Raw genomic sequence first — 20,949 nt, 5'->3', positions numbered from 1 at the left:
ACAGCCTCTGGGACCCCTGTCCCCAGTTATCGCTCACTCCCTTAGATGTGGGCAAAATCACTCTTTTCTGCTTGCACTGTATCCACTACAGCGAGAGGGAGTCATTCTTCCCTGGATTGACTCAGGAGCCCAGAACTATTCCTTTCCCCTTCATGGTTTTCAGGTTCCAAAGTTCCAAATTAATCTTAAAATGTTAATTTATCTTAATTATTTTTATCAACTGCTGTCTGCTAACCAAAGAATATTTATAAATGAGTAAACCATAATTAGTAATAATTCAATAAATACCCATGTCCCCTCCACCAAACTTTAGAAATAGAACACAGGATTGGGATTAAGGCACAAAAGGGGTGTCTAAAAATACAGCAACCAAGATAAATCATGGCTTAATGTGATATTAAAAAAAATTGAAATTAATGCAGAAAATCTACATCAAACACAATATCAAAATTCTGAATGAAGATGGGATCAGAAATATAAGCTCCTTTGTCTTGGACTGCAGCACAGCTTGGCATGGGATAAAACATTACAATAAACCAGTTCCTCGGGATGCTCTCTGCCCTGGAGATCCCAGTGGCAACGTGCTGTCTGTCCCAGCATCTACTGGGGCAGCCTCATGACCCCAGCACTCTTCAATACGCACATTTTCTCATCAGGCCCTCCCCACGTAGCAACTTGACAACAACCACCTCTGCACTTCCTGTTCCCTGGGCCACAATGGCCATCCCCTCCCTCCCCACACCTATGCAAATTGTACCATCCTTCCAAGCCTGAATTTAAATCCTACTTTCCCATTACGCCTCTACAACTACCCTAACAGCTTTACTCTCCTCTATCCGTGAGCAGTGATTTTGTTCTTCTCTGAAATGCTGCCCCTGCTTACTTAGGTGTTCTCTACTTAGGATTCTCAGAAATGGTCCCTTAATATTTCAAGTTTGTCTTGTTCTCCTACTAGATTATATGTTCCTTAAGAGCAAGTTATACTTGTCTCATATCTTGCAAAGCATAATTATACTTGGCTTGCAATGACAGTTGACTATGATTGGTTAACTGATGAATTTGATTATCAAAAAGTGAGAACTGAATGCAAAAAAAAATAAAGCAAAATAAAATAAAAATGATATAAAATAAACACGGTCTTGAAAGATCATTAAAGATTTGTAAAGCCCTGGCTGGCGTAGCTCAGTGGATGGAGCTTGGGCTGGGAACCAAAGTGTCCCAGGTTTGATTCCCAGCCAGGGTACATTCCTGGGTTGCAGGCCATAACCCCCAGCAACCGCACATTGATGTTTCTCTTTCTCTCTCTCTCTCTCTCTCTCTCTCTCTCTCTCTCTCTCTCTCCCTTCTCTCCCTAAAAATAAATAAATAAAATTCTTTAAAAAAAAATTATTAAAAAAAAAAAAGATTTGTAGACAATAACAGGAAAGGAAGGACTTGACTTCAAGCAATAGAAATAACATGTGCAAGGATGGCATGGCATTCAAGATCACAGTTTATTTGGAAAACTGCCAATTATTTAAAATAGCTGTAACAGAGTGAGAGAAAAGGGTCAATGGAGATGAGCTGAATATAAGCAGTTTTGAAAAGCCACAGAAATTTTTTAAAAGGGGGCATGTGATCAGATGTCCATTTTTGAAAGCCGACTCTGGCAGGGTAGTAAATGTTGTAGGAGGGGAAGAGACCAGAAGTACAGAAGTCAGCTAGGCAGTACTATAACAGTACAAATAACAATGTGTCAGGCAATATTCTAAGCACCTTATGTATGTTAAATCATTTAAACCTTCTAAAACTTATCTCTATTTTACCTGTGAGGAAATTGAGACATAGAGAAGTTTTGAAACTTGACTAAAGTCACATGACTAGTAGGAGATCCAAAATTAGAACTCATTCACTCTGGCTCAGAGTACATGCTTTAAGGAAGTGCTATTGCCTTGGCTGGTGTGGTTCAGTGGACTGAGCGCTGATCTGTGGACCAAAAGGATGCCAGTTTGATTCCCAGTCAGGGCACATGCCTGGGTCACAGGCCAGGTCCCCAGTTGGGGGCGTGAGAGGCAACTGATCGCTATTTCTCTCACATATCATGTTTCTCTCCCTCTCTTTCTCCTCCTTTCCCCTCTCTCTAAAAATAAATAAATCAAATCTTTTTTAAAAAAGGTGGAGGCAGAATGAAGATCTAAACTATGGCAGGAGCAATGAAAACTGAGAAAAGGGAATGGATTCAAAAGAACAATGTGAGAGAGAAGTGTCCTCAGACATGGCAATGCTAAAGCAGAGGGAGCAGTTGAGAATGACTCGTCAAGAGGCTGCCTTAAATAACAAGGTGGGCCACTGACCAAGGCAAGGAGTTGTGCAGAAGCAATTGCTATTGTTATGTTGTGTTGTTGTGGGGGGGGGGGGATGTTAATACTTTGTCTGCTTTTGAATATATGTCACAGGGTATCAAGTAGGACATGTCTGAGAAAGAGATGGAAATCAAATCTGAAGCTCAAGAAAAAAGCTGGGCAAAAGATACAGATTTGGGAGTTAACAGTGCAAAAACAGTAGTTAAAAGCATGGGATAGATGCAGTCATGGGGGGGAGGGGATTCAGAGCAAGCCAAGAAGAGAGCTAAGGACAGGGCCCTATGGGATACTCCTATGTAAGAGGCAGGGAAGGAACCAGCAAAGACAATTGATAAGGATAAGGAACAAGAAAAGGAAGACTTCAGAAAGGCTGAAAGGAGAATGACAAGAAGAAAAAAGGAAAACTCAGTATAGTACAATAATATAGAAAAGTAAAGTAAGAAAAGGAACATGGGGCTTGCATAGGGCTCTTGGGCCCTTGTAAGAAAGGACTTTGGGTTTTACTCTGAGTGAGATGAGGAGGATTTTCAGCAGAAGAATGACAAGGTCTAACTGACATTTTAAAGGGAAATCTCTGGCTGCCATGTGGAGGTCAGGACAGAAACAGGAAAGCAGTTAGGGCTGGTCACAATAATCCAGGGGGCCGGGTGGCAGCAGTGGAGGTGGTGAGAAGTGATAGCTTTCCTGAGATACTAGAGTGAAGACGTAAAGGTGATTCTAAAAGAATTTTGTCTTCAGGAACTGAAAGACTTAATATAAACTATACAACATATACAAGGATTTGTGAGAAACTGTGTAGAGAGGGAAGAGCAGTGATGAAATGGAAAGGGAGGCTGAAGCCATGTTGTAAAGGTTCCTGTGGGCCAGGCACAGTGGGAATCTTACTTGGTGGGCTGCAGAGAACCACAAAGCGTTTGCAGGAAGCAAGATACAAAGGGAAAAGTAAAGGCATGGAAGCCCATGAAGAGAGATGTTGTGCTTCCTTACATAATTATCTTTTTTCTGATTACCAAAATAATACATGTTCATTATAGGGGGAAAAAAGGAAAATGCAGGAAAACAAAAAGAAAAATAAAATCTCACCATCCACGGATAAACACTTAACTTTTTGTTATATAATTAAAGTCCTTTTCTGTAGGTACATATCAATTTTTAAAAGGCAAAACATTTTTCTATAACCTGCTTATTCCACTTAATATTTTTTCATGTCATAAAATATTTTTCTAAAATATCATTTTAGATCTTTTCTTTAAAAATCCTCACCCAAGGACATGTTTATTGATTTTAGAGCGAGATGGGGGAGGGGTGGGAAGGAGAGAGAGAGAGAGAGAGAGAGAGAGAGAGAGAGAGCGCGCGCGCGCGCGCGCGAAAGGGAAACAATGATTGGTTGCCCCTCATATGCGCCTCAACCAGGGATCGAACCTGCATTCTCTTGGTGTACAGGATGATGCTCCAACCAACTGAGCCACCTGGCCAGGGTCATTTTAGATACGTTTTAAAGGAGTTTAAACCAGCAATTAGAAGGACTAACCAATAAAATATTGATAAGAATGGAGAAAGGACTGACTCATGAAAATGACTTTGTTCCTACATTCTTAAGAGGAAAATAAAATATATTCACATTTCACATGAGTCCAATTTTGTAGTTAATGGATTTAATTAACTGTGCATGTGGATCTCCAAGCAAAGACCTTTATAATATATTGGATCTAAAGTTTCTTATTAAATAACTAACACCATCACAAAACCATCAAGCCTTGAAATATTTCTTAATATTACAACATAATTTAAGTCTGAACATAAGCAAGCACTGTGAAATCCACTTCAATTACAAATCACAACAGAATGACACCACACTTTTCTCTCTCCTCTATTAAAGGAAAAGAAGTGGAGAGCGAGTTCAGCTCTACAGAAAACAGGGAGCAAGAAATACTAAAAGAAGGAAATTAAATAGACTAAATGAAAGAAACCAGTTTCCAACTTTGTCTTTCTGGAAAATTTAAAGTTCTATCTAATTTATAGACTCAGAACTCTGAAGTGACTCAAGTCCTCTAAGAAGTTCTTGCCTAACCCTGGCTGGTGTGGCTCAGTTGGTTAGAGAGCCGTCCTATAAGCCAAATGGTGGCGAGTTTGAATCCTAGTCAGGGCACAATCGAGTTTGAGGGTTCAACAGCCCCCCTCCATCAGGGTGTGTATAAGGAGGCAACCAGTCGATGTTTCTTTCTCTTTTTCTCTTCCTTCCTCTCTCTAAAGGCAATAAAAAAAAAGTACTTGGGTGAGGATAAAAAAAAAAATTAAAGTCCTCATCTGACCTGCTCATTTGACACAAGAGGAAACAAAGCATAGACAGGCTGAACTGCTCAAAGTCAGAAACAGTGGGGCCAGAATTCAAGTCTCCTGGCAGCCTCTTTGCTCTGTTATCAATTCACTGTGTACTCCATAAAGCTTGGATTCACAGATGACAAATATTTTTAGATTTCTATTAAAAGAACTAAAGGGTTCTTGGGTGCAATCACTAAATTTCAGGTTGAAGTTATCAATACTACATTTGATAATTATGTCAGTATATTTTTAACAGTACGGTCTTTCAGTTCTTACATCACTGATGTTTTCCTGTTTAACTATGATTGAGTCACAAACTTTCTCTATCCTTTGCTTCTTCATGAGTGAATTAAAAATGATACAGAGTTGCTATGAGAAAAATAATAAATTATTCTTATGCAGCTTTATCACTTAAATAGTGGTTTGGGTCTGAAAACAGCAGCCATTTATTAACGCCTTAAATCTGAGCCCTTGGCTCAATCATCCCAGAGCCATCTTTACAGATATGGACTTGGACTGCAGAATGATCACCGACTCCCTAGAAAATGCCAATTTCAGGATTTTATTGGGCTTTTTTCTTTCCAATTAATTCAGCTCTATCTAATTAACATTTCCTGAGTGCTTACAGTATACAGGCATACACAGGCATTATGCTAGTCACTACACGAACAAGAAACTAAGCAAACATAGCCCTGGTTCTTAAGGAGCATACAATCTATTAAGATAACTATAAAGACAACACAAGCCAAGTCAAGGTACTCTGAGTAATTTAAATGTTGAAGAGAATACAGCCTGGCTGGGACCAGAATAGACTACTATGAGGATGGGCTTAGAGGACAGGAAGTTAACTTGATTCAAATCATCTTCGTCTCTCAGCTGAATGAGTAAATAACAAGCAAACAACAAACATTCACTGAACATCTACTATAAACTATGAATAATAAAAGGCTTTGAATATACAATGCTGAATAAGACATGCTCTCAGCCCCCCAAACTGTACGAGTATTTCTGCAGAAAAAGCAGAAAACATAGCAAGAAGGAAAGATACATTTGGACACAAAAAGATGAGTAACATGAGAGAAATTTTAGTCACAAGAAATATTATGAACAAAGACAGATAGGATCATCAATGAGTAGTGAAGCTGGTTGGGGCTTGGGGCAAGTATAAGATTGTGGAAGATCAAGTTGAAACATTAACTTGGCTTCATACGGGAAGTTCTTGAATACTAGACTGAGGAATATGCATTCATTCAAAAGATGATGTAAAATAATGGGAGATTTTTAAGCAGGCAAGTCCCATGGTGTATAGGCTATAGCTTAGGAGGACTAATGTAGCAGTATTGCACAGGGTCTGTACACAATGGCATAAAGTAATGTCTGGGCAATGTTTCCTAAAAGTGAACTATAGAACAACATGCATAATGTGATCCCATTTGTGTATGGGCCCTCAACAGTGTTTGCTCTGCTTATAACCTGTTCAGGAAAACTCGGAGAGTCAGGGAAAGGGGAAGAGAATCACTTCATTTCCACTTTACTCATGTGTAAGAGTTTATTTTTACAGAGAAAACATGTAAAAAGAAGAAGCTTAGCTGTGAAAGGAAGATGGCGAACAGAAAGACAGTACAGTGATGCTGGGCTGCACAGTTGTAGAAGTTAACTCTAATTACACACATACATACACACTCTCCTTTTCTCTTCACCAAACTTCTTTTCAACAAAAAGTAGTCTGTCTCTAGCTACTTTTAATCTTCTTTGTCTGCCCCTTAATAAGCATAGGTTTTACAGTGAAACAGAGCTAGGTCAAACCGTAGTTCTGCCACTTACAAACACACACTCATTACTACTGACCTTGACCTGACCAAGTATACCAAGTATACCTGAACAAGTATAACACTTGCCTGTTATAATAATATTTTTTTAAATATTTTATTTCTTTATTTTTAGAGAGAGGGGAAGGGAAGGGGAAAGAAAGGGAGAGAAACATCAATGTACTACAATGCCTCTCACATGGCCCCCACTGGGGACCTGGCCCACAACCCAGACATATGCCCTGACTGGGGATCGAACAGGTGACCCTTTGGTTCACAGCCCGTGCTCAATCCACTGAGGTACACCAGCCAGGGCCTATTATAATATTTTTAAAAAATCAGAGAAGCTAAAAAAATGTACTATCCAGACATAACCACTGGTAAAATTTTTACATATTCAAATTAACGGATTTATTTCTCTCCTGCTCTTTCTTCCCATTTTGGAGGGGGGAAAAAGTAAGTTTATTTACAAATTGTTTTGTAATCTGTTCTTATCACATAAATACTCCATGATGAATACTTTCCACTTTTCCAAGACACTTTTTAGTCAATCCCTACTATTCTCTATTCTAAAAATGCTCTAGTTTTTCCCCCACCAATATGATTTTGATGAATATTTAGATTATTTCCGGTATTTGCTGCTATACACAATGCTGTAACAAATATCTCCACATATAGATATCTGTCCAAGTACCTTAATTCCTTTGAAAAAATTTCTACAGGGAGAATTAGCGAGTCAAAGAAGTATTAAGTAAAACCCTTGAAATAAAAGTGCTAATCTACTTTATTTTTATTTATACTCTACCAGAAGTGACCTTTTCATGTCACTTATCAAACACCTATTTAGTACCCTCCTACTTTTAAAATTTATGTTTTCTTGCTCTGACTGGTGTGGCTCAGTTGGTTGGGCATCGTCCCACAAAGCAAAGGTTTGCACATTCGACTCCAGGTCAGGGGCATGCAAGACACACCGAACCAATGTTTCTCTTTTCTCCCCTTCCTCTTTCTCTAAAAATAAATAAATAAAACCTAAAAACATTTTTAAATAAAATTTGTGTTTTAATAGCTTAATTATTAAATAAATGTAAGGTCCCCAAACACAATAGGCTTAAAGAAAAAATGTGTTACCAATGGAGAGGACTATTATTCAGTACATAATGTTAAGAGATTCAGTTTACCAGGAAGTATCAATAGATTAAGCCAATTTATTTTTTATTTTATTTACTTATTTTCAGAGAGAGGGGAGGAGAAGGAGAAAGACAGAGAGAGAAACATCAACGTGTGGTTATCTCTCGTGTACCCCCAAATGGGGACCTGGCCCGCAACCCAGGCATGTGCCCTGACTGGGAATTGAACTGGCAGCCCTTTGGTTCACAGGCCAGCGCTCAATCCACTGAGCTACACCAGCCAAGGTTAAGCCAAATTTGTTTAATTAAGATTTTATTGGGGAGAAATTGAGAAACCCAACATTATAGGATGAGATTGCAACATATCTTCCAATGGCTGGTCAGGTCACATTACCCATTTGTGGGACCCTTGCAGTGACTAAAAGAGTGCCTGGATTGTTGTTAGTGCTAAAGCATTTATTTTAGGATATTTATCTTTTGTCCAACCACCTGTTAGCACTTTTACAGCACTCTTGTCAATTTTAGAGCTTTTCTTAGTAGACTGTTACGTTACTTGCAAATAATGACAGTTTTTGTCTTCTTTTCAATTGACTCTGTTTTATTGTTGAGGTATTATTAGGCTCAAGTTTCAAAACAATGTGTTTAAGAGTAATGGTTATTGTGGGGAGCCATGCTGTATTTCTGATTATAAGGGGGATTAACACAGTAAATATTACCATTCAATATGATTGTTAATTTTTGCTTTAAATGATATTTATCATATTAGGCAGTATCTTTCTATCTTCTGAAAGATTTTAATGAAAAAAAAATAGGTTGAATTTCATCAAAAGCTTTCCAGCATGTATTTAGATATTATTTCTATGTTTATTAAGAAGGGTATTATTACCAATAGATATTTTGGTCTTAATTCATCTTTGTATTCCTGAGACATATCAACTTAGTCATAATGCATCATATTCATCTGATTCCTAGACTCCACTTTCAGAAAATTGACAGATTAAGCAGATATTATTATTCTTGCATTCATGTGTCAATTCTCATTGTTACTCTTCTAGTTTAGGTCTCAGCTTCTTACCTGAATTACTGAAATGGCTTTTAAATATTTCCCCATCCTGTTCCTGACCCTTTATTTCAATTACATATGTAGTAAATAATTGTATTAAATTTATATAAAACCATGAAGGGAGAACTGACATCTTTATGAAACTAAGTCTATCACTGAACATGGATGTGTCTCCATTTATTTATAATTTCCTGTAAAAAGATCTTGCACATACTTTGTTATATTTATTCTTAAGTACCTATGGCCTTTGTTACTTCTGTAAGTGGATGATGTCTTTTTTAAACAATATTTTGTGTTTGCTACTGGTGTATAGAAAAGCAACTGTTTTCATAGCCAATCAGTTTGCCAAACTCTCTTATTATTTCTTCTTTTATTTTTCTGAACAGGTTTTATTACACAGAGGGCATGGGGCTCAATCCTTCTTGGCAGCTGCCTTCCTCATGGCGGCAAGAACATTACTTGGCTCCTTTCTCTTCCTCTTGGCATGGATGTCTGTCCCCACACTTTTATGATGAATTTCAGGGCCTTCTTGTCCTTAGAGACCCTGAGTAGCTCCATACCATACTGTTCACAGAGGGCAAAGCCACACATCTCTCAGATCATGTCCCGCACGAACTTGCTATGCTGGGTGAGGCACCCATGGCAGTGGCTGTGCCTCAGCTCCTGCACGTTGTCACTTTGTGGCCCTTGTTGAGGCCCATGGCCATGAGGTAGTAGAGAGCCATGACTGCTGTTCCTCAATGGCAACCGCAGCAGAAGGCTTATTATTTCTAATAACTTGGTAACTGCAGATAACATTGTTTTATTTCTGGCCAGAAAATGTAATTGGTAAGATACCAACTCACTGAGATTTATTAAGCCTCATTTTATAATCTACTATGTAATCAATCTGCTTCAACTGATTCATGAGCCTGAAAAGAACATGAATTCTTTAATGATGAGTATAGAATTCTAGAGATGACTACTGCATTGACTTTGTTATTTGTTGAAATTTATAACCAATAACTGGAATATATGTTACAATATCTTCCTATAATGTTGGGTTTCTCCATTTCTTCCCCCCAATAATATTAATTATATAAATTTGTCTGAATCTGCTTCAAGGTTGTTCTGCTTGCTTCATATAAGTTTAGATTACATTCTCCTGGTAAGTTGAACCTTTGATCATTACGTAATAGTCTTCTTGAATGCTAATAATGCAGTTTTTCTTTAAGCCAATCATGTTTGATATTCATTCTGTTATAATAACTTTCTTTTGCTATTTGCCTGCCATTATCTTTTTCCTTTCTATTACTTCAACTGTGGGGGCAGAAGAAAACTTTTCTCTACCCTTTAAGGTTCTTTTGGCTGATCTTATAATTAAATCTAAATAAGACTTATTAATAAGAGAAAATAATCAAATTTAATTACATACATACATATGGGAACCCCACATACATGACAGATACAAAGACAGAAAGCGAGGTATTATATGACATTCACATTATCAGGTAAGGTACCTCGGGAGCTCCAGAGGGGAGGAACGTCACTAGCAGGACAGTAAGAGGGGCAGGTGTGCAGTAACTGGAAGTTTGCCTCGCCATATAGATAGGCTATAAAAAGTTATCTCTGGTAATAACTTTTGTTATGGGCAAGGCCCCTAATTTAAATTCTTTAAGGAAGAGGTAAAAGTTTCTCATGAGCCTGCAGAATCCCAACTGCCTTCAGCTCAAAATAATTCACATGCCAAGTAGCACATTTTGGGGAGGCCTGTTCTGAACACCTTTACAACTTCATGCTGTGGATATATCTCTTGTAAAGAACATACAGCTAAATTTTCTCTCTTTTTTAATTAATTAATTAATTATTTTTTAGAGAGGGAAGGGAGGGAAGGAGGGAGGAAGGGGGAGAGAGAGACAGAGAGGGAGCGAGAGAGCGAGAGAGCGAGAGAGAGAGAGAGAGAGAGAGAGAGAGAGAGAGAAATCAATGTACGGTTGCTGGGGGTTATGGCCTGCAACCCAGGAATGTACCCTGGCTTGGAATTGAACCTGGGACACTTTGGTTCCCAGCCCGCACTCAATCCACTGAGCTATGCCAGCCAGGGGTAAATTTTCTTTATGTCTAATCTTATAATAACTTTCTTAAGTGGTGAGTTTATTTCATTAACATATAAGTATTATATGTCTGGACTTCTTCATACTTACTATCTTACTTTTTATTTCTACTCATTCCACTTCTTGTCCACACTTCTTACCCTTACTGGGGTTGAATTTGTATTTGTTCCTTTTCCTTTTTCTATTTCTTTGGGATTTATTCCATGTTCAGACTTACGTGTGAAATCTTACTGAGGCAGGAGATAGTCAGGAAGGAAGCTCCAGAGGCCCCGCAGGGCTGAGGTAGAAAACATCTATACATGACAAAGACCCCCTAAGATGGGTTGTTCCTATTTTCTGGGATAACTGTGAATCATGGAATGCACCTGTGTGCTACCCGATTCATTATAATATCATTATAATGAAATAACATTGTGGGACTCCCTTCTCCAGTAGCCAATCAAGAAAATCATGGGAAACCACACATGCGCAGTAGCTTTGAAATCCAACTCCTTGTACCTGCGCAGGAAAAGCCCACCAAAGACTAGCCAGGGAGCTTCTGCCCCTATAAGAATAGAATCCCCCAGCCCACGTGTCCCTTCTCTGCTCAGAGTTGGCCCACTTCCGTGTCCTGTGGAGTGTACTATCACTTAATAAATCTTCCCTCTTTCTTTATGCTAAAAACTTTGTGTGTTCGGTTCAATTCTTTGTCCTCGATCACTAAGAACCTGGTTACCTGTGCACACCTGTGACATTACTATGTACATTTAGCTTAACAAAGTTAAATAATATCTTAACAACCCCCTCCCAAATAATAAAAAATCTCTAAAATACTTCAGTTCCAGAATTCCCATTAGTCCTGACCTGCATTTATGTTAGCTGAGCTACGTCAATTCTATCATTTTTTAAAATTCTACCAATTACATTGACAATGCTTGCCATTTTAAGTATTCACCATTCCTTTCTGCATCTCAAACTTTCTGATTCATTTTCCTTTTCTTGAAATACATCCTTTAGAAGTTCCTTTACCGCAGCTATCTCATGGTGATAAATTGTGAGTTTTTGTTTGTCTGTAAAGTCTTTATTCTACCTTTGTTTTTTAAAATTATTTTTCTTAAATACACAATTCCAGGTTGACCATTATTTTCTCTAGAAAATGTTCTGCGATCTTTTGGCCTCTGTTGTTGATACTGACAACATGTTGTTATAACTGTCAATCCTTTATACATGACTTAAGATTTTTTTCCTTTGCCTTTAGTGTTCTGCAGTTCCATTATGATTTATCCTGATATGGATTTCTTTTTATGTATTCTACTTATATTTAATCTTTTTTCTCTTATCTATTGCTACTGCCTCAACCCAAGCCCTCTAAATTCTTTACATTCTTGTCTTTCTACCTTCCCTCATCATGCCTCCTCTATACCTGGAACTTGCTAGGCTTTTTCTTGCCCCGGGGCTTTTGCTCTGCATTTTCTTTTGCCTAGAACAAAAGGGGAGAAGAGCCTCCCCACCTCCTCTGCCAATAACTCCTTTACATCTCAATTCAGTATCAGTTCCTTAGAGAGGCTTTACTTGACCCTGCCCACCCTCAGTCATGATATTTTCTCTCAGTAGTAGGGTACCATTCCACCCCACCCCCACCCTGCTTCATCTTTATCACACTTTGCAATTACATTTTTATGTGTTATTTGTTAACTCCATTTTCTCCATTAGTCTGTAAACTATAAGGAGACAATGACTGTGTCCGGCTTTTTTAACCATCCTATATTCACAGCGTGGCACAGTGCCTGGCACAAAGTGGGCATTCAATAACTTTTTGTTAAATAAAAAAATGACCAAATGAAAACCCAGCTGTTTACATGGCATAAAACAGTGCTTCTGGAGCTGCACTCGCTATTATTCCTTTTTCCTAAAATGCTACTCCCTCAGCCTGCAAACTCCTTATTCAGCCAAGAAACCTCCTCTCTGAAGGCCCCCCTTTACAAAATTTGCACACAGAAGGACATAGTCTTGCTGTTCACCTCTGAACCCCTAGATCCTCAACCATGGCCCTCACCCCAGTGTACCTTAATTACTGACATCTGCCTTCTCAAGACAGAGCCCTAGGTCCTACTGCACCTCACATACAGTCCATTTGAAAGACAACTGAAGTTTGAAAAGGAGGCTGGAAATGCCCTCAAGGGTGAAATAACTGATGGTGATAGGTGTTTGAAGGGATAAGAAGGTATTGGTTCACAGAATAAGTAAAGGGATTAGCATTACCAGAGTTCAGAAAGGAAGTGAAATTGAGTGGGGTGGGTACAATGAAAACAGGTAAAATGTGAAGGAAAAAGTAAGGAGGTTGATGAGCCGGCTTCGTGTGCTCAGTAAAATGTGAGAAAGCCATGTGAGAGGGGCAAGAGTAGAGTCCTGAGAGAGTAACAGACAGAACAGAATAGCCACTGTGTTCAACCCTGAACTCCTTAGCAATAGCTAACTACTAAATAATGAGTGAAAGCTTGAACACAAATTCCTTATCCAGTCATGCTTTATCAAACCCAAGGAAACATCAATAAGTGTAGTTACACTGTCCGCTGCATCCAAAGGAAAAAACCTGATCTAAGTGGCTCCATCCTTTTAAAGGTCAAGCACTTCACAGTCACACACTCAATCATTTTAAGAGAATCTCTGATTTAAAATATATGAAATCACACAAAGAAAGTTGAGTGTATTTTTATTACAACATGGTCTCGCCCTCATGCCTCATATTGAACTATGTCTCCTCATGTAAAGAAATGTAAAAGGTTAAATGTTCTACCCTGGCAAGTGTGGCTCAGTGGATTGAGTGCCAGCCTTCAAACCAAAGGGTCACTGGTTCGATTTCCAGTCAGGGCACATGCCTGGGTTGCAGGCCAGGTCCTCAGTGAGGGCTGTATGAGAGGCAACCACACACTGATGTTTCTCTCCCTCTCTTTCTTGATCCTTTCCCCTCTGTCTAAAAATATATAAATAAAACCTTTTTTTTTTTAAAAGATTAAATGTTCCTTAAAAACAGGGCTATGTCTTACTAAATTCTGCATCAATTTTTTGCACGGCCTTGCAAAATAATTTGCGCAAAGAGGGCATTCAAATAGTTTTAATACTGAATTAAATTAAGAGGTGTACAAGTCGCCCTGGCTGGCGTAGCTCAGTGGATTGAGCACGGGCTGCGAACCAAAGTGTCGCAGGTTCAATTCCCAGTCAGGGCACATGCCTGGGTTGCAGGCCATGACCCCCAGCAACCGTACATTGATTTCTCTCTCTCTCTCTCTCTCTCTCTTTCTCTCCCTTCCCTCTCTAAAAAATAAATAAATATATTTAAAAAAAAAAAAGAGGTGTACAAGTCCCTCAGATACTACAGATTTGGGGAGAAGAATTTATAAATCTGTTTGAAGTAACACAAATGTGTCTCTTGTGAAGGAGGAATGAGCAATAAATAGAAAAAAATAGTCTGGCTTGTGTAGCTCAGTGGATTGAGTGCTGGCCTGAGAATCAAAGGGTTGCCAGTTCAATTCCCAGTCAGGGCACATGCCTGGGTTGCAGGCCAGGTCCCAGGTAGGGGGCGCATGAGAGGCAACTACACACTGATGTTTCTCTCTCTTTTTCCATCCCTTCCCCCTCTCTAAAGTAAGTAAATAAACTCTTTAAAAAGGAAAATACAGCAGTAAAAGAGGTGGAAATTACTCAAAGCTGTTCTTTGTTGATCACACTAGTGGAGCCACTGGACATTCCACAAGACTTTCCAACTTACACGGCCTTTACAACAGGAAGTGTACAGAACCTGTAAGGGCTGGATCTGTCCCAACATAAAGGCTGTTTTCAACCTTCTGAGCCCTTACCCTTTCATTAATGTGGGTACAAATTATGTCTGAGCATTGTCTTCAAAAGACACCTAGCTTCTATAGCTTTGATTTTTCTTCCAATTTATAAAAAAATATTATAAACGGAGCCACTTTAAACTGAACTGCCCTGACCGGTATGGCTCATTTGGTTGGGTGTCATCCCACAAAGCTAAAGGTTGTTGGTTCAATTTCCAGTCAGGTCACATGCCTAGGTTGCAGGTTTGGTCCCTGGTCGAGGAGGATACAAGAGGCAACTAATCAATGTTTCTCTCTCACCTGGATATTTTTCTCCCTCTCTTCTCTCTTCCTTCCCCTCTCTCTAAAAATAAATAAAATCTTAAAAGAAAAAATGGAGTCAGAGCTGTCACCATCCCAGAAGCCCCTGCCTTGCATGTCTCACTCCTCAAAGCTTTGGAATGTTTAAACTGTGCAAACTAACCTTTGAACTAAGCCTAAAACAATACTGTACCCCAAATAACTGTTTGCAAAGATAACAAGAAAATGATGACTACTGCACTGAAAATTTAGAACATTCTTTAGAATTAGCATCTCTATGTTAAACTATCTGCACCTATACAAATGTCCTCCTTCTCTGACGTAATTGATGTAATTGTTATCCTTTCCCTTGGCATCCTTATTAGGAACACTATTTGGGTTTCTGCCTGAATCAGTGCTTCACAAATAGCTCTTCTTTTGGATCTCAAACAAAGAATGCTTGTTGTCTCTCATTCTGGCTTCTCCTATTTATTTTTAGGTTAACAAACTTCAAAAACCTATTAATTCTCTATACTTGAAGACCTTCTATAGAACTAAGGTTCTGGTAAACATATCCAGCTGAAAACACTCAAGGCAACGATTTTATCCTGTTTTCTTGGTGACCACTTTTTCCCTCTGGGGGCCACAAAGAATACAGTAAATCAGAGCTGTAGAGTCTATGACATATGTATTTTAAAACAGATTTGAAGCTCTAAATTAGTAAATATTCACCATTTTATCTCATGAAACACTGTAACCCTATGTAAACTTTTCACATAGCTTCATGCTAAGACTATCATAGATATTAGTCTTACAATAGTAAAGTTTACACTAGTACTGACAAAAACTAAGTAAATCCAATAACAGAGGAAAAGGAAACAAATTAAGAGAGTTCAGGCTGAGTGGCTATGATGCCCTATAAAGTTACAAGGTTAATCAAAGAAATTAAAACCCCAATTTTAATTATTTAAAAAGTGAGTCAGCCCAAAAGAATTGAAAACAGCTCTATTCACAATGGCCAAAAGGTAGAAACAACCCAAATGTCCATCAACTATGAATAGATAAGCAAAATGTAGTATTTCCATACAATGAAATATTACTCAGCCATTAAAAAAAGAAAGAAAGAAACACTGATACATGCTACACTGTGGATAATCTTGAAAACGTTATGTGGAATGAAAGAAGCCAGACAGAAAATGCCATATATTGTATGGTTCCATTCTTAGGAAGTATCCAGAACAGGCAAATCTATACAATCAGTAGATTAGGGGTTGCCAGTGTGGACGGGGGAGGGAACAGAGAAGTTTATGGGAAGTAATCCCACAGGCTGATCTGATTGTAAATTCCTAACCAGGCAGGTCATGGCACACAGTCATGCCCCAGGCCCGTAACTTCTTTAGTGAAAGGTTTGAAGCCAGCCTTGTCCATTGTTCTTGCCCATCTAGGTTAACACACCTTTGAAACACTGGAACACTCCTCCAAAGTGATATTAATTCTCAAGAGAGCACATAATCTTGTTAACTGTGCTGTAATCCAATATCCCCCTTGGGGGGTTTTGTCTTGAGGGGTTTTTGTCTGCTTTCTCCAAAAAACCCCTTCTCCAATCTTCCTAACATCCCTCCCTTCTTAATTTCAAATGCATAAAAGAAGATGCAAAACTGTACTCTCTCTGGACCCTTCGAGATCTTGCTCCCTGGCACATATCACCAGATTGGATTAAGCAAACTTACAAAAATTCTCTATAGATTTGGGTGTTCTTACATCAACACACTGAATTGTACACTTTAAAATGGTTAAAATGGTGAATTTTATATTATATGAATTTTACTACCGCTATGGCCAGGTAGCTCAGTTGGTTAGAGCATTGTCCTGATACACCAAGGTTATGGGTTCATTCCCCAGTCAAAACACATACAAGAATCAACCAGTGAATGAATAAATAAGTGGAACAACAAATTGAAGTTTCTTTCTCTCTCTTTCAAAATAAGTCAACCAATCAATCAATCAATAAAAATAATTTTACCACTTTAAAAAAAATGTGGGTTACCATTTTCCATTTTACTCTGGAAATAAAAACTAGAACAGAGTCTATCCTACTCAACCGCTATAGCACACACACACTGGACACCTTTATTATGACATAGGGGCTCAGAGCTATCAGTGTGTCCCTCAGTCAAATTCCTTAAGCTCTCTTGGTCAATAAAATAGGCCTAATAATAGTATCTACCTTATACAAATGTTGTGAAGGTAAAATGGAGATGATACAACCTAAGTACAATGCCAGAAAAGAGTAGTTGCTGAACAAAAGTTAGCTATAATTTTCTCTGGAAACAGTGCAATCTTAAATGTTAGCAATAAAAATCTTGCTTAGGCTGAGGCAGGTTAATAAAAAGCTAGGAAAATTCCTTGGCAAGTGGAATGGGGAAACTGAGACAGCTGAACAAACTGGTGGAGCAATTTATAACCAGATACAGAAGGTCACCAGGGCAGAGAGACCCCCGATGCCCAGTAATGGGCAAAACTGGTGGTGGTCTGTACCCCCAGGGCGGCCTTTCCTCCCCAGGCACATCACTGGTCACATGGTTTAGACCCCCTGCCCTGGCACTGAGCAATCAGTGCAGTCCACAATGCTGAAGGGGCACACCTGGAAAAGCTGATTAATATTCTACTGAGATCTCCCCTGAGCCCCCCCCTAAAATCCCCACCTTTGGAAAGCAGACAAAAACCCCTCAAGACAAAGAATCCAGCAAGGGCCCTCTTTGGGGAACACCCACTCAAATCTCCTTTTCCCATGGATTTTCTTTCTCTTAAACATTAAGGGTCCCCAGGAGACTTACAACCAGGGGAACAATGGGCAGCGGCAGCTCATCCCAGACTCGCTCCCTGAGGCTGTCCCCAAGGTTCCCTTTTCTCTGACTCTCCAGTGAACTGACAGCAGTTGGGCTCACTCCTTTCCTTGTTTCTAGAGCGCCAAAATAGCAGCCCCTCCTAGTCTCTCTCGTTGCTTCTTCTGTCTTAAGCTGGTCCTTGTTCCACTGCCCCCAGCTTTAATAAATGTACTCTCCAAATCACCTGGACTCATATTGTAAAATCTTTCCTGAATGAAGTCAAGAACCCACATGCTACTGGCCGGCCATTGGCAGACCCTCTCTGAGCCTGGTCCCCCTTCCAGTAACAAAATCAAAGGCTGGTCACGAGCTGACTCTTTTAGGGGGTCTGGGAGGTCAGAACTATCTTTATAATAGTTATATGACATTATTTGCCTTTTTCACTGCAATGACATTTGCAGTAAAAAAGTGATGATAAAACTGCTGGTACCTTAACAAAAATTAAGGCAGTAGCACCAAATTGTATTTCTAGTAGTATAGTCTAGTAGTATACAGTAGATTTCTTCACTATACAGTCACAGTTTTAAAAATTTAAAAAAAGAAGTGAGTTTCATTTATCCTTAATGAAGTAGTAAAAATGTTATTAAATCTCAGCCCTTGAGTACATGCCTCTATTTAGTCTTCTATGTGATGAAACAGGCAGTATGTACAGAGCACTGGGCAGTATACTGAAACAGACCGCTCCCTGGAGGAAAAGCACTTGTGGGGTTGCGTTGTGAGCTAAACTAGCCTCTTTATCCATGTGACACAATTTTCACTAGAAAGAACAAGTAACAGACAAATTAGTTATTTGGACTTGGCTATTTACCTTTTTTTTTTTTTTCAAAAAAGAACTTTAAGAAAAAAAGTTACCAGTATTTTCTACCAATAATGAAATTCAAGCATTCAAATGAAAATTCAATTTCTAGAAAACATGTATCTGCCACTAGGAGCTTAACAGCTCCCCAATACTTAAAGATTTTGGTGATATTAGCATCTATTTTTAATATCACATAATGTAATATATCAACACTTGGAAAATCTGCATAATTCAGTGGAAGAATATTTTCTAAATGACCGATGTTACAAAATAATTCATGAGTTAAAAATCCAAATAAAGTACAAAATAGATAAGTGGATTTTAATATAATGAAATATACATTAACATATTCAGATTTCACACTACAACTGACCCTTAAAAAACTATGACTTTCAAGTTTTGCTGAACTATCAAATATCCACAATTGTCTGAAATGCCATTAAAGTATTCCTCAATTTTCCAACTACATTTCTTATATGATCTAATCAAAAGAGCATATCACAATAGACTGAACAGAGAAGCAGATAAAACTCAGCTATCTTCTACTGAAGAAATATATAAAAATATAAAACAATGCCTATCTTCTCACTAAAATTTTTGGTTTGGAAAATCGAGTAATTTTTATGAAAAATGTTATTTATATCTAAAAAGAAATTATATTAGTACTATTATGTTAATGAATTACCAAATCTTAAATTTCTCAGTTTTAATTTTTAATAAAGTAAATATTTACATAACCTATATAAAGCAAAGCTCTTTGGGCCATTCAATAATTCTTAAGAAACTAAAGAGATTTATAAAACCAAAAAGTTTGAGAACTGCTGTCTTATCCCTTGTTTCTGCTCACAAAGTTCAAAAGTAATATATCCCACGCACAGTAGTTTCACAACATAGTAAAGGTATTCGGAAACTATGACTTCAAACACAAAGGAAACAATCCATAGGGGTATCAAATTTGAACCTGGTAGAAATTTGTGAAATGCCCTAGGACATGGTCTCCCAGGGCCACTGGTATGCCCGCCCTTCAGGCACATGCCAAACAGTCCAGGACACACATACAAAAAGTGATTCTATACCATTTTTCTTCCCTTCCCTTCAAAATTCACTCCCAACTGAACTGAGACATGAGATAATTAAGATTGTCAATTAAAAATGTGATAAGAGAAATATTATAAGCAATCCTATAGGAAAGCAAATCAATTTGGGGCCCTGCCTGGAGACAAAGGTTTTCTCTAGACACTTTCTGGTTCAGAGTGAGCTCTGTTCTATCCTGCCCTAATGAAAAGATAACACACACAAAAAACTTCTAATTCAAGTTGGGTTCCTCTGCTCAACAAAGGTCATAACATTGAAAATGGCATTAACATTGGAAGTGGCTCTGAATGCCTAGGATAGCCTCAGAAATAGCCTGGACTGCAGACTGAGATCCCTAAAAGGAATCTAGGTGTGGTAATAAACAAGAGTGAACATTGTTTGGATGTATGTTTTGATGAGTTAGTAAGTGCTAAGTTAAGCACTGTTCTAAAGCATTTACATATTTTAATTCAATCCTAATAATCTTATGACATTGATATGGTTAGCACCATTTTGTCCAGGAAGTCACTAGATCTGCATTATTTCACTTTTGTAACTATAACTGACACCCTAAAATGCCATCCTTCCTGCCTCCTATTATCCTGGAAAACATGAAGGAAACACTGAGTTCCATAAAACTAGACTGCTACTATCAACATCAATCATTCAAGTAACTTAATTATCAGACTAAAATACTTTTTCTACAACAAATTCCCTCTTTAAAATATCAGCTTACTATTTAAAAGAAAGAAAGAACTGACACACTCTTTGCAATAATAAGATCTGAAAGAAAAGGAATCAAAACTAACTGAATTTCCAGGGATGCTTTTAGGTACCTCTTGATTGAAACAAAGAAGCATTCCAGAAACATACCTGTTGGAGCCGTCTTTCATATGAACTTTGGCATAAAGAACATCCACCATGCCTGGATCATCATTCATGTATTCTATCCCTTCCATCTCTACTTCCAGGGGTTTGCCCCCAGAAATATCGCTGCAAAGGAAAAATCATTCCATTTTTATAATTATTTAGGCTAAAGGGGCTATAATAATATATTCTGAATCATGATCAATATAGAAGGAGATTCAAAATTCATACATGTTTACTATTACACAAACTAGAAACACTAGTATTTCCGAAGTCACACTAGCATTTCTGAAGTCACACTAGCGTTCTCTAAGAAAAAGTCAAGCAATAACAGTTCTGATTGACAAAGACATTTACTTTGTTGCCCACCTCTGAAGTTTTACACCATTCTTTCAGGCTGATCTGATGGTAGTAGATTATCAGAATTCAACTAAAGTTAGTGTCATCATTTCTACAAGTTGCAAACAGTATT

At 38.3% G+C, this 20,949-nt stretch overlaps 1 protein-coding gene and 1 pseudogene across 6 annotated transcripts in view; both read right to left on the bottom strand.

The window, feature by feature from the left end:
- The window catches only part of ASCC1 (activating signal cointegrator 1 complex subunit 1), a 121,208-nt gene that overhangs the window by 41,420 nt on the left and 58,839 nt on the right, over positions 1-20,949 (bottom strand). For all 6 annotated transcript variants that reach the window (XM_036026821.1, XM_036026822.1, XM_036026823.1 and 3 more), the window contains one exon: positions 20,484-20,603. In XM_036026821.1, the coding sequence (XP_035882714.1) occupies positions 20,484-20,603 (120 nt within the window). The remainder of the gene's footprint in view (positions 1-20,483; positions 20,604-20,949) is intronic.
- LOC118500813 lies at positions 9,014-10,471 on the bottom strand (annotated as a pseudogene).

This window comes from Phyllostomus discolor, chromosome 5 (genome assembly GCF_004126475.2).
Source record: "Phyllostomus discolor isolate MPI-MPIP mPhyDis1 chromosome 5, mPhyDis1.pri.v3, whole genome shotgun sequence".
In the NCBI taxonomy this organism is placed as follows: domain Eukaryota; kingdom Metazoa; phylum Chordata; class Mammalia; order Chiroptera; family Phyllostomidae; genus Phyllostomus; species Phyllostomus discolor.
This window is presented reverse-complemented; position numbering and strand designations above follow the sequence as displayed.